Genomic DNA, 15,262 nt, shown 5'->3' with positions numbered 1-15,262 from the left:
GTAAAAGACTGCGGTCAATTGAATTTGTGCTGATTTTTTTTTAAAGGACAAAATTGCAAATTTCAGCGGCATTTTACTTTGAAATGCAAGATCATATCCTAGTGAAAGTACTCTGGTTGGATACCTGGTGTGGCTTAGTGTGCTCTAGTCCTCGTCTGGTTGTGGGATAATGAAAATAGATTTTTAAAATTAATTAAATAATTAGCTGAAAACCCACACAGGTGCGGGGAAAACATGCAAACTCACACAGGAAGGCCGGAGCCGGAATCGAACGCTGCACTTCTGCACTGTGAGGCCTACGTGTCACCCATAATTTATAATTACTTAATTTACGGTATTTGAAGGACAGCAACAGTGTGCAAACTGTGACATCTCTCCAAAACTGTGAATACACAGCATCAACCTAAATCTGCTATCTTTGATATCTTTGGGAACATATTATATGCTCATACCTGTTCGCAGAAAGCTCAATTTAGGCTCTCTGACAGGGGGTAACCTTCCTACTGTGCCATATTTCCTTGAACATGTCCCAAAATGTTGACAAAGATATTTTAATGTGATTGATAAAATAATAAAGTAAAATTTGATATCCATCCATTTTCCGAACCGCTTAATCCTTACTAGGGTCGCAAGGGCCTATCCCAGCTGTCTTCGGGCAGTAGGCCGGGGACACCCTGAACCGGTTGCCAGGCAATCGCAGGGCACACAGAGACGAACAACCATGCACACACACACAAACCTAGGGACAATTTGGTGTGTTCAATCAGCCTGCCATGCATGTTTTTGGAACGTGGGAGGAAACCGGAGTACCCAGAGAAAACCCACACACGTCATTTTTTTTTTGTTTATTGATTTATTATGTCGCAAATGTCTCATTGAAACTGAAAATATGCTTTGGCTCCATGATAAAAAACGACGACCCTCGCCCCAGAAAGGTAATTAAAAGTAAATTAATAAAAGTACACGTAATATTTTGTGGTGATCCTATAAAGAACACCTCGGACCGTCCAAGTTACCTATAGCTAAGAATGAACCTTACCTGGCAGTGGGACAAAATGATAACAATTCAATACTTACTTACCTTCGACAAGTCATCTTTGGTAATACTGGACTGTTTAGAAAGTCGTTTCTCTACCCATGGAGGCATTTCTGGGCCCAGTTCCTTTTTCAATGATAGCTCTTGTCTACCACAGTGTGGTCGTACGACTAAACTACAACCTCCAGGGTGAGGAAATAAAACTTTTTCTCTCCCTTCTTTTTTCTTTTCGCACCCTCCCCGTCAAGTTCTCTACGTCGAATTCTTCTCAATGTCAGGTCACCATTTTCATCGCTTGACGATGGGCGCCCTGAGTTACATGTCTTGGAAACTATTGTGCCGCTTTCTCCTCATAATTTAATTTCAATAATGTAATTTGATGTCATATGATGTAATGTTAGGAAGAATCCCAACTACAATGCTGGACATTTTGTGATTAATCAAGTTCACCGTAATGGCAGGTGTGTACTGACTACTATTTATCATTAATTTGAAATTTGGTCAACAACCTAAAAAAATATGATACGTAAATATCCAGACCTTTTGTACAATGCTTTGCGGATGCCCCCTTGGCAGATATTACAGACTCAAGTCTTTTCAGTAGGATGCCACAAGCCTGTCACACCGACCTTTGACAGTTTTACCCATTCCTCTGTGCAGTACCCCCAAAGCACCACCAGGTTGGGTCGGCAGCAACGATGCACAACCACTTTCCGATCGCTGCCGAAAATTGAATTTAAGTCTGTGCTCTGGTTGGGCCACCAAAGTACAGTTCCAAGTTGTCCCGAAGCCGCTCCTTTTATATCTTGGATGTGTGATTTGACAAGCCTACTCAATTCTCAAATGTTTATTGAGTGTTGTTAAAAGAAAAGGTGCTGAAACACAGTCGTAAACAGGACCTTGTCCGAGCTTTTTTTTTTTTTGGGACAAGTTGCAGCCATAAAAATCTAATCGAATGATTATTTAGTAAAAACGATCAAGTCTATCAGTTGTATAATTAAATATCTTGTCTTTGGAGTGTATTCAATTAAAGGGACGGTGTGTTGACTTTTCAATTCCTTTTTTACTCCTTTCAAAAACATGCAAAGCAATGTTATATCACATCAACGTAATTTATTTTATGTAATTGTAGAAGTATGACGTAGTACGCGCCTCCCCGACACGAAGCTGCCATTGTTTCACCCCCGTCCTTCAGCCATGGATACCTGAAGGAGACAAACTTAGCGACAGTCAACATCATCCCAACAACAGCAGGTGTAACATTTGCGATGTACCAACTTCGTCACCTGAGGGGAATACTAGAAGTCGTTTGTGATGACATTTGCATTGCACCTTGGCTGAAAGAATTTGTTAAGACTTGCGAATTATGGTCTCTCTGAGGCACTGTAGTTCACCTCTAGACTGTACACACTGTGCCCTTAAAAACAGGTTGGACATGATTAATAAATTATTGAACCGTATTCTGTTTTTATTTACGTTTAACACAACGTGCCAATTTCATTGGAATTGGGTTTCTACGACAAGTGGACTCATTTTCCAATGTACTGAATACCTACTGTAGGTACAGACGCCAATCAAGGCTACTGTTTTCACAATTATGCACATTGTATGGCAAATGAATGTCAGTGCCTCATTTATTGTTTTTAACAATGACAGCGACCTTCACATGACAACAATAAAGAACAAGGCATTAGCCAGAAAATTAAAAACATTGTTGACTGGTACTGAAGACCAAAACAGTTAAAGTTTTCAAAAGCTGGAGTGCATATATATTGAATATATATTTCTATAAATTAATTTCAATATCAGATAGATTTCATATCGACACTCTATATACAGTAGATTTATTTGTACGCAGATAAAGCAAAGAGAATAAACGTCCCCCCCCTTCTTTGAATCTACTCTGCACAGACTCGCTGGCACATTGCACATAAATTCAGTAATTATTTACGCAAGGGCTATATGGGCTAAAGTTGAATTTTCAGGTTTTGTAGTCACCCACTACGAAAACAGCTTACATTGCATGACATCCATTTATTTTTTTCGTGCCTATTCCGATCAGGGTCATTGATGAGCTGAATGGGAAGCGGGGTCCAGCCAGACTAGCCTATGCAGTGATCTCCAACCACAGGTCCACAGACCAGTATGGTACTATGCCGTACAGATATTTTTAATTTAAAATATTTGTTTTGAGAGGGTGGGGGGGCGGGGGGATTAGCGGTTGATTAGAACCCCACATCCCCTAACCCAACTGCAAACCCCCACCCAACCCCGTCGGCCTTCAAGGGATGGTTGCAAGTCTGTGAAATATTAGTTGATATTAGTTAGCTCATGAACTAGTCTGTGGCGGAAAATATGTTGGAAACCACCACCCTAGCCCCCAACCTTTTTGTTCTTTTCTTACTGACGAATAGCCTATGGCCAAGGCTATTCATCAGTCACTTTCACAGCAAACAAATTAACCACTGTTCACACACAAGTAAAAATATTCAATTCACCAAGCTTGCATGTTTTTTTTTTGAATGTGGGAGGATACCGGACTACCACAAGAATACTATGCAACCTTAAGAATCCCACACTAACTCCACAGATTGGCCGCAGCCAAGATTTGAACCTGGAACATCTGAGACATACAGCACTACATTGTATAGATCTTAATATAATGCAGTGCAGCACATTACCATTGTATACTGTATGTCTATATAGATGGATACACACACACCCACACACACAAGCACACACACAATTGGGGAGATTTGGCTTTCAGGTGAAATTTATGTGACCTTCTCTGAGCTTTTGAATGCACATCCAACTCCTAAATGTTTTTTGTATAAGTTGTTTTTCTCTCATGAGGAGCTTAACTGCAAAATTCACAACAGGTGGTTGATCCTTGAATCAACCAATAAATGTCCTGGTTCAGCGCTGATGTTTAAACAGTTGTCCTCATGATGCTGTTCACATTTTGACATCATGAGACCAAGACGACACCTAATAATTGATCAAAAGTACTTTGCCATTGTGATGCTTGAAACAGGACGCTCTCAGAGAGAAGTGGCCACTGAGCTTAGACTGTCACAGAACGTCATTGCAACAGAGACACAGAGAGACTGGAAGAGAGCTTATGGTGGCGGCGGTTTTATAGTGTGGCCAGGTGTGTCCAGTCGGTACAGAACTACCCTATATTTTGTGATTGATTCAGTGACAAGCCCATACTACTTGAATAAAATTTTTCATCCAGTGATTGTGTGACCTGAACAACACGGGCCGAATTTCATCTTCATGAAAAACAATGCTCCAGCTCATTGAGGTGATATCATTAGCGAACGGATGTTGGAGACTGGTTTTCCTCAAATGGAATCCTATTGAAAATGTGTGAGATCAGCTGAGTCGCTGTGTAGAGGCTCAAAACTCTGCTCCCAAGAACCTCAATGACCTGAGGGCTGCCCTTCAAGAGTGGGATGCCATGCCTCAGCAGACAATAACTCGACTTGTGAACAGCATGCGACGTCGTCAAGCTGTAATTGATGCTAAAGGGCACATGGTAAGTCATTGAGACATTGGCATTTTTTTGTTTAGTGTACCCACCATTGTTATTAACTTTTGTTTAAAAGAATTGAATGAGGAAATCTGTCCGACTTTCCTGAAGTGATATCACTGTAGCGTCAATGTTTTACATTTACCGTCAATTTCACCTGAAAGCCAAATATCCCAAACGTTTAGTGAGTAGTCTCACACACACACACACGCACACACCATTATATGCATCTATTGAGCACTCAAAGTTGCTGCCTGCATCCATGTTGTGGTTTCAATATGGTTTTAATTAAGGCCCCATAGTTCATTAGTCCGTCTTAAGGTAGCTTTAGCAATAGTCTTCTGTCATCTGCTATGGTCCCCGTTTTACCTCACTGCTAATTCTACTGAGGTAGACGGATGCAAATTTAAGAAGCCATCTTCCTAAACCCCCACCCCACACATTAAGGAACAACAAGGAACACACCTTCTGAAAAAGAAATAAATAAGAGCCGCAGATTTTTAAATGCTCAAATTTCAAAAGACAAAACATTTAAGCACAGAGTGTGGATTATCAAATTTAGTTTTAAGGCCCAATCACAACCGAACGAGTCATCTTTGCTTGGTGCAGCATCCACTCATTTCTCAACAAACGTGTCCAAAAGGCGGGAGATTAAAATGGTCCATTGCTGTTGTACTTCAAAGAATAACCAACAGCAGTTTCCAGGCACTCCACTAAGGAACCGGCAGAAAGGAAGTCCAGATCCACCTCTATAAATTTGATGTAAATGGGTAAACACCGAACTAAGCCTCGACCGCCCACATCATCATTTAAGACGCAATTGCGGCAGTTCTGTTGCAAAAAATGAGTCACCGGGGAGGGCTCACTTTGGAAGTAGTGTTTTGCGGAAATCTGAAAATTCTGTAAAAGACACTGTTGAATTGTCCTATCTTCAGCAATACCAAGGTAGCAGTAAGTGACTTTAGTCCCAGTGATGTCACTATTCCCTGCCCCGTCTCCATCAATCTGACTTGGTGCCCAATTGTCTGACTCACAGTGAGCTAAGCTACAGTTCTGAATATCACTTTGGGGAGACGTCCGACCTGATGCCGCCTCCTCATAACCGATAGCGTAGAGTCCATATGTCTTGGGGATATCCCCAGGTAGGAGGTAGTGGGATGTGGACATGCTCGACCCTGCTTCCCTCAACAGAGAAACCGGGAGCCAGTCCACCTCCATGTGCAGCTCGAGGCAGCGCGCCTCACTGATGGTAATGTCCAGAAACTTGTAGTAGACATTTTTCCAGTTCATCTTCTGAACCTTGGTCATAATGGTTTTGCCCTCAGGCTTCTCTGGATTGAAGAATTCACGAAGCCTCTTTCCCAGTGGTACCTGTGAACTTATCTCGGCATAATGGTAACGTACATCTTCTCGCCAACGAGTGTCATAGCCAACACCGAAGATGGCGAGCTTGTTCGAGAGGTGCAGGCGTGAAAACTCGGTCCAAGTCTGAAAGTGTTCCCATTTGAGCTGCACTGACTCTAGGATACGGATCAGCGTCTGCATCATATCCTTTTTTCTGCAAAAAAGAAAAAAAAAAATCCAAGCTGAGACCTGTGGCCATTGTCATTTCCATGTTTGTCTTAATAATCACCAAATGGTCAAGATGGTCTGTTAATGTAAATATTGCATATATTTGTAATTCCGGACCAGAGGCTCAATGGAGAGATTTTTTTTTCTCGAAATCATAGCATCTAAAATAAAAGACAACTGTTTTGAATCAATTCAATCTTTATCTTTTTTTTTCTTCTTCATTTAAAATACAAATTAGCAAACCATTATTTTAAGTTCAGTTCATCATAATCTTTTGTTCTACACGGAGGCAAAGATCTGAGGTGACTTAAACAAACGAATGGAAATAATAAAGAAGCACATCAGACTCTTATTGGAGTGTGACAGAGTTTGTTCGATTTGAGCTGCCGTTTTGTTAAACGGCGAAGAAAAATCAACCTCCGCTGGAAGTAAGGACATAGTCATGGCAACTTGCCTCTGTTTACCTTCCGTTCAATGTTAGTGAAGCCACCTCTCTGTCCATTATTAAAAAAAGGGGCCACATCATCATTCATTCTTGATACCTTTGGCACCACCTAGCGGCATGATACAGATAGATTGGGTCAAAAACCACGACCAGGCAGTATGGGTTCGATGTACTGTAACTGACCATTACACCTGTATTATTTCTGTTGATTAGATTTTTACACATGTCGACAAAATTGTTGCAACTTCTGTGTTACAAAAAGAAAAATAATATTAAAAGAAATAATAAATATAAATGTCACAAAAAATTAAGCAATGAAAATCAGATATTGATGTGGATCAACAAAATTATTAAAACAAACAACAAAAACCCTCCCAGAACAGGCCTGGGAAAAATTGTTGGTACCCCTATGAAAAGATTGAGAATAATTGGCCCAAAGGGTGCCTTCTAATTAGCATCACATGTGTCTTCAAAAGTCAGTCGGCTACACTGAACATGGACCATAGAATTCGAAGGAGGGAGTTGTCCCAGAAGATTAGAAAGAAAGGCTACAAGGCCACGTTCAAGCAGGTCAATGTTCCTGTGACGACAGTTGCACATATTATTCAGCAATTTGAGATCCATGGGACTGTAATCAACCTCCCTGGATGTGGCTGCTGGAGGAAAATTGAAGAGAAATTAAAGGTCACCTTCAAGGTCAAGGTACATTCAGTGTCAGATCGCACCATCTGTCATTATTTGAGCCAAAATGGACTTCACGGGAGATGGCCAAGGGTGACCACTTTTTGAAATAAATCCTAAAAGAAATTGCCGTACTGCATGTTCATTAGCCGAAAAGCTTCTGGGAGAATGTCCTATGGACTGATGAGACAAAACTTGAACTTTTTGGCAAGACACATCAACTCTATGTTAACTGACACAAAAATGAAGAACTGCAAGAAAAAAAAGAACACTCTCCCTACTATGAAACATGGAGGAGGCTCTGTTATATTCTGGAGCTGCTTTCTTGCATCTGCTACAGGGTGTCTCAACTCTACAGGATTCAATGAATTCTCAACACTAGAAAGGTATTCAAGAGAGAAATGTGCTGTGTCGTGTCAGATTGGCCTTAGTCACAGATTTTGCAAGTAATGATCCAAGGCACAGCAAAAACACTCAAGAATGGCAAAGATCTAAGCATCGGACAAGTATAGCCTGATCTGAACCCTGATCTAAATCCTATTGTACATCTGTGAAATAAGCTGAAACACGCGACCTTCAAATCTGAGACAATTGAAACAGTTTCTTCATGAAAAGTGGGCGAAAATATCTACCGAGAGACACAGAAGGCTTCTTGAACGTTATAATAATGGTTTGAATGCAGTATTTGCCTCAGAGGGTTATGAAACAAAATATTAAGTGAAGGGTGCACATCAATTTTGCCCTCTGTAATTTAAAAAAATAATAATTGTGATGAACCACAATCAAAAGCAAAATCTGAATTTCAACAGTTAATTTTCATTAAAGAGTTTCATTACTGTTATTATTACTGTTATTTGTATGATTCCTTCTTTTATTATTATGATTATTTTTATTTCATTACCTGAGGGGGACCAACAATTTTATCCACATACTGTATGTATCAGCAGTTTTTGTGCATTATTTTCTCCTCTCGCTAATCTACATCTCACAGCAACCGGTTGAGGTTCTGTTTCATGCTTCTTCCAGTTTGAGGGTGGTTGTTGTTGTTTTTTTTTTGTAACTTGTCAAGTCAAGTCAAGTCACCTGTATTTATAGAGCACTTTCAAACAGCCTTCATATTATTTAAGTGCTTGCTCATGATTGGTTCAGTTATTTTTCTTTAGATAAAGTGGGGTTGTGAACCTCTTCCATATGAAAAGGGTAACTGGAATTGACATACAAATTCTCTTGCTGCCATCATACGCTCCTGGAGACTGAAAAATCATAACGCATTTGCATACCTACATCAAACAATTCGTTCATTGTCAATTTAGTTCCAGTTTTAGCTAGAACCAATCAATCAGCTATTAGTTCCTTGCGTTGATATGTTTTGGGATTTTCGATTATAGCTGAGTGAAATAAAATAAATTGAAAACTAACAATTAAAAAACTAACTAAAAATAACTTGTTCATTGCAAACTGATTTGTTGAGACCAACTTCTGGTTGTGTCAGGCAGACATTCTGGGTTTTGATTGATTAAGTCCATGTAACTTTGGTACGTTCCTCATGCTTCACATAAGATGAGCACAACAGCCCTGCACTTCTCTTTGTTGTTCTCTTTGTTTAATGTAGCTTCACTTCCAGCCAGGCTTTATTACTCCGTGGGCTACACCCGTAGAGCGTTCATACGTACAAAGTTACACCGGTGTAGACTCTGAAAACAGTTTAAACTGTCGCAAATTTAACCCTACTCAAGGAGGTGGTTTAAAATTTTACGGGGCAGCACCAATATAAAATTGGACGTGTGAACACTACGGGGGTAGACTCGCTACGACGTGTGAGAAGAGTTGATTATATACGGGTATTGAATGCATTACTTTCGTGCTCTGTTGTACTTCCGTCTATCTTTCCTTTCTCTCTCTCATCCTTTTATGGTGTCTGATAGACTGCACCGTTGATTTGTCTGGAGAAGTATAAACGATGGTTTTTCGATATGTCACAAACAAGGCGGAGAATAGGGAGTGCACTTTACGCATGTGCATGTTTTATTTCTGTGTTATTATATAAATCGTATTGCACGGCCGCAGAAACTGCCGTGTGAACGCAAGTGGGGCTGCACCTCCAGGTTAACGCGCTTCTCTTTAGTAAGCGGCTTTTCACGTGTGAACGCTCCACAAAATTAAGAACCGGTGTAAGATATATTGCAACAAAACACGTCGGTGCAGCACTGATGCAAATGTGTACCATGTGAACACCCCTCATTTTGAATCCACTTATCCTCACAAGGAGCCTATTCCAGCTGTCTTCGGGCAGTAGGTGGGTTTAACCTTGAACTGGTTGCCAGTCAATTTCAGGGCACAAAAAGAGGAACAACCATTCGTGCTCACGGTCACACCTAGGGACAATTTAGAGTACATGTTTTTGGAGTGTGGGAGGAAACCGGAGCACCCGGAGAAAAGCCACACAGGCACAGGGAGAACATGTAAACTCCACACCGGAAGGCCGGAGCCGGAATTTAACCCTGCACCTCTGCACTGTGATGCGGATGTGCTAACCAGTCGACCACCCTGCCACCCAAAGAACATCTTATTGTAAAGAATATGTTTGCCTTGACTTCCCCCTTCAAACAGTCCTGATATATTTTCCAAAGTCACAGAGAACACTGCAGAAGGATCACAGACACGGCTTTGGAGCTGTGGGTTTTCCCTGTCCTACATCATTCACAACAACAACAAAAAAAAAACACTGAAATCAATTTGCCTTACTGGATTTGCTCTGAGAGCTCTGCTTGAATCTGAAGAGCTCTGCTTTTCGGCATATGTATTTCTTCTGCAGAAAAAAACAAAATACACCCAAGTTGAAATTCATTATTATTCCATTCTCATGACCCAACCTGGCCAAATACCTACCAGTGTCCATGTCTCCCTCCTGGAAGGCTGAATCAAGTACCTGGTTGCACCAGTCCTCCTGGGAGAAGTCTTCCAAGGTACTGCCATCAGACTCCATCTCCTGGTAAAGCCCACTGCTGTTGATCAGCACTGGCGCACAGGTCTGGGAATCCCAGCCTCCCTGACCAAACACCTTCTCCAGTTGCTCAATAGTGTAGCTGCTCTTCCTCTTGCCAATGCCATGCTCCTTCACACGGCTGTAGCAACGGCGAAGTGTCTGTATGAGGTAGGAGAAATCTTTTATTTAGTAGAGTACGGTAATCCCTTAGAGATTGGGAACGTGCCCTGGCATAAATATCGGGAAACATGTCAGGAACTATCAAACTGATTTTTCTGAAGTAGTCAATCACGAATAAACAGAAAAACACTTCAAATTAATTTGTCACATTGATATCCTGTACACCAGGCACGGGTTTGCCTGTGAACATCATTTATACCGTATATTCCACACTCTAATGCGCTTCGAAGTATAAGGCGCACCTTCAATGAATGGCCAATTTTAAAACTGTTTTCGTATACGGCGGCCCGGTAGTCGAGTGGTTAGCACGTCGGCTTCACAGTGCAGAGGTACCGGGTTCGATTCCAGCTTTGGCCTCCCTGTGTGGAGTTTGCATGTTCTCCCCGGGCCTGCGTGGGTTTTCTCCGGGTGCTCCGGTTTCCTCCCACATTCCAAAAACATGCATGGCAGGCTGATTGGACGCTCTAAATTGTCCCTAGGTGTGAGTGTGGGCGTGGATGGTTGTTCGTCTCTGTCTGCCCTGCGATTGGCTGGCAACCGATTCAGGGTGTCCCCCGCCTACTGCCCGAAGACGGCTGGGATAGGCTCCAGCACCCCCCGCGACCCTAGTGAGGATCAAGCGGTTCGGAAAATGGATGGATGGATTGATGGATGTTTTCGTATACAGTATATAGGCGCTACAATGGTGGCTGTGGTTGCATTATGCATCCACCAGATGGAGCTACATTTAATATACTACATCAGGGGTCACCAAACTTTTTGAGAGTGAGAGCTACTTCATGTGTCCTGATTGTGTGAAGGGCTACCAAATTGATACACGTCTGAAATAACATTTGTACAAATTACATTTAATAATATTAGAACATTAGCTAGCTAGATATATACTGTAGCTAGCTAGTTAGATAGCTAAATAGGTAGCTATAGAATCTATAATACTGCCCATGTTTGCATTTTTAAATCATAATTTCTATGAGCAAATCACAATCCTAGCACTGGCGGGCTACTGGTGTGGTCCTCACGGGCTACCTGGTGCTCGCGGGCACCACGTTGGAGACCCCTGTACTACATCCAAGAAACCAGAATATCGATCCATTTATCAGATGCAATGGATTATAAGGCACACTTTCGGCTTTTGAGAGAATAACGCTTTTAGGTGTGGCTTAAAGTGCGGAAAATACAGTAATTTAGACATGACCACAGGCAACTGAATAGTATGATTGTTACTGATGGACAGGTAAGTATTCTCTTGTAAGGGATCATATTTGCATTGTCCAATCTATCCTTATAACAGAATATCCTTATGTGGGAAACTACTATGAAACACGTCCTTTATGAACATGCACGTATGTTCACAAAACACATGTAATAACACAAGCAATAAAATGCTAAAATATATGGTCCAAAATCTGTTTATAACACAAAAACTGCAGCATGCAGTACAGGTATATAGAGAAAATACAGTATAACAAGACGCATCACAAAAGTAGGACTATTTGCTAAGAAATGAGACTAGTAACTGGTGGTTTTTCTTTCCACACATTCACTGTCTCTAATTTGACCTCGCCTCGTTCACCATACAAGACAGCATTGCTCAGCTGATGTCGTGCAACAAACTTATGAAGCCAGCCACGGGACGCTTTGAAGTCCTAGATGCCCAGAATTAGCGCAATGGAACTCGCTTTCTCTCTAATTAGCGGTCCAGTTACCGGAAGGTTTTTAGCTTGACAACAGGTACAGCATTCCAGGAAATGTTCGTTTATTCGACTGTCTGTCAAACCACAAGCAATTTACTCTGAGTAGATAATTGGATGCATTCCACTCTGTCTTCCACGGTCGTTTGGATGGCACGATCTACAGGACGTAAATGTAAATGAATGACATAGAAAATCGTTTGCGATTCCAGTAAAATTCATGCCAATAGAGTCACTTACAGGTCGCCGTTTTGTATCCAATGAGAGTAAATAGAGGCGCGGACAGAGTTATTCCGTAGTGTCAAGCCGGACTTGCTTGAGTTTGCGCTATGGCGGGCTTCCGGAACTTCCGTTGTTATGAATCGATCGTTAATATAATATCGTAGTCGAAATTTTGATGCATAGGTTTTTATTCCGGGCGAGAGAATTTCCGTTTGACACAAGTCCATAGGTGTAATACTTACGTACCATAGCGATCAGAGTGTTGCGGCCAGATTAGACACTCCTTGTGTTTATTATTATATTTCGAAAACACCACAGTTTTCATGCACATCTTAAATGCCGGACCCTGAAAATATTGTCTGACATAAACCGGTCCATGGGGCAAAAAAGGTTGAGGACCCCTGCTATATGGTGTGTTTGTTTATTCTCAAATCTTAATTTTTTTATTCATTTTTTATTTGCATGGAACATATAAAAGTTCAGTACAGTAATAATGGTCATAAGTTTTGCTGTATTTCATCACATTCATGTTCCTTTACGATTGTATAGCATATGACTACTAAAATGAGGCTTTTAGATAAATTTCTATTGAAAATGTGATATTTAATATTCATTGTAGATGCCAGATTATAATGATTTTTTGTGACATTTACATGTTGTTTTGTCTAGTCAGTGACTCATGAAAGGGACCAGTGAAAGGAATTAACGCATCAGAAAAAAAAATACCATTGTTGTTATATTTTTTTCTAAGTTTAGAAAGCTTTCTATTGATAATTGTCTTTGAAAATGGGATACAACGAAGTAAGTTACAAGGAATTTTGAAAGTACTTAACAAGGGTCAAACATAATCTCAACCCCCATTGAATTGCATTGTTTCTGCTTTCAAACAGTCATAACTTCCTTTTATTAGTCAAAGGAACCACTGGAATCGTCTTTAAAATATCTGTCTAAGAATGCTGGTTTCACGTCAACAAATTATTCATCTTTGATATTTTACAACCATACCTACTTTTTAAAATCAATTTGCATGTTAAAATTTTACGTAAACTATGCCCAGCATTCCGTTACCATTTGATGCCATGAGCATTCACAAAACATCGCCTCACGCTTCACACGACCAAACTACTACTGCGGTTGAGAAGCCCAAAATGATCATTCAAGCCATTTACCCCGTTTGTTTACTAGTGGCGCAACCCGGAAGTGCGTGTTACGTCATTTAGAAACAGTCAAAACAGTGAATCAAAGTCAAAAGAAGGACCGGGTCGTATCTAATTATCAGTCTGTTACAGCCTGTCACGATTTTACGTTAACTGAATATTAAAACACTATCACTAGACAAAAGCAATGTGTGAACGCACGGGTATTTGGATGGATGAGTTTCTCATTTATGATGTGTACCTTCATCCTCTCCCGGCACTGAGACGGGGTCCTCTCGTAGCCCAACTCCGACAAGGCTCTGGACACCCGCTCGTACATGGCAGGGCCCGGGGCTTTACCAGTAAACATGGTGCCCGCGACTTCCAACTGCTGCATCTTGGCCTCTGTCAGCCTCTCGTTTCCCCACACCGCGATGAGGGCGTTCGTTTCGGAAGGGGTCCACGACATACCCCGACAAGCAGTATAGTTGTTGGAGGATGAGGCCGCCGTCCGTGCAGCGGCCCCGGAGCCCACGTTCAACGGCGAGAAGCGGTTGGGTGTGGAGGGACCAGAGTGGTACTGGTTACTGTCACTCAAATCCTCCGACTCTGGTGATGGCACCTCGGTTTTCGGTATCTTTAACGGCCTCGATAGTTCTGGTGATTGTTCTGCGTTGCCAGACGCCGCCATGTTCACTCTGTTGCTAGGGTTGGTGGGAGGGACGGCAACGCTGAGGCATGTACGAAAATGCGGTGCGGAGTCATGGATGATGCGACAAAGGAATCCGAAGCGTTGAAATCGCACTGAAAAACGATATCATTTTGGAAATTCGATCCGTGGAAAATGCTTCGTTTGGTTTAATTTCGAATCGGTTTTTTTTATTTCACAGGAATTTGAAATTGAAGAGGTTTATTTGTGTTTGAAGCATGGAAATGTGTTTCAATTTAGGCAGGGTGTCCAAAGTCGGTGCTCAAGGGCCCTGACCCCGCCGGTTTTCCATCTCTCCCAAGAGCAACACACCTGATTCAAACAATCAAGAACGTAAACAAATGCTGCTTCAGAGCTGTCTGTTGAGTTGACCATCTGAAGCAGGTGTGTTGCAACCGGGAGAGCTGGAAAAAAGGCAGGACAGTGGCTCTGTAGGCCCGGAGCTGGACATGCCTGGTTTAGGGTGTAAAATTGTGAAATGTACTTGACCACATGTGTCAAAGTCAAGGCCCGGGGGCCAGATCCCGCCCACCGCATCATTTCATGTGGCCCGCGAAAGCAAATCATATGTGTCAGCTTCCTTGGCCCTTGCTTGAATATGTACAGAAACTCAAATTGTCATATGTAATAAATGACCGTGACATTTTGCAATAACTTTGTGACCCGGTTTAAACTCACTTGAACAATAATTGAACACATGCTTGACTGATTTAAAAATTAGTGAGCCATTGTTTTTTTGTAAGTAATAATACCTTATCTGAAATCAACGGTCTCAAACTTGGGCCTTAAACTGGACAGTGATTTCAAACTCGATCGGCAAATTGGTGCCGTTGTTAAATCAAGCTTCTTTCACCTTAGACAGCTGGCCAAAATAAAACCTCTCCTCTCACATGAACACTTTGAGACAGTAATTCTTGCCTTTGTCACATCCCGGCTGGATTACTGCAATGCCTTGTACTTTGGAGTCAGCCAGTCCTCCATTAAGCGCTTTCAGCTGGTCCAGAATGCCGCTGCTCGCCTCTTGACTGGTACTCGTAAGAGAGAGCATATAACTCCCACTCTGGCATCC

General features: G+C 41.7%; 1 protein-coding gene across 2 annotated transcripts; it reads right to left on the bottom strand.

Annotated features, from left to right (window-relative positions):
- Positions 1 to 3,236: 3,236 nt before the first annotated feature.
- On the bottom strand, positions 3,237 to 14,344 carry LOC127587795 (myb/SANT-like DNA-binding domain-containing protein 2). 2 transcript variants are annotated; one of them, XM_052046257.1, is made up of 4 exons: positions 13,747 to 14,344; positions 10,159 to 10,414; positions 10,015 to 10,078; positions 3,237 to 6,129 (listed from the first exon to the last, which is right to left on the bottom strand). In XM_052046257.1, the coding sequence occupies exons 1-4, from the start codon at positions 14,173 to 14,175 to the stop codon at positions 5,223 to 5,225; spliced, it is 1,656 nt and encodes a 551-aa protein (XP_051902217.1). In that variant the 5' UTR covers positions 14,176 to 14,344; the 3' UTR covers positions 3,237 to 5,222. The 2 variants fall into 2 exon arrangements, with proteins under 2 accessions (XP_051902217.1, XP_051902218.1); XM_052046258.1 differs by lacking the exon at positions 13,747 to 14,344 and adding an exon at positions 13,417 to 13,622.
- Between the last annotated feature and the right edge of the window lie 918 nt (positions 14,345 to 15,262).

The sequence above is a fragment of the Hippocampus zosterae genome, chromosome 16 (genome assembly GCF_025434085.1).
Source record: "Hippocampus zosterae strain Florida chromosome 16, ASM2543408v3, whole genome shotgun sequence".
NCBI classification, from domain to species: Eukaryota; Metazoa; Chordata; class Actinopteri; order Syngnathiformes; family Syngnathidae; genus Hippocampus; species Hippocampus zosterae.
Note: the sequence above shows the minus strand (reverse complement) of the source record. Positions and strands in the feature narration are given on the sequence as shown.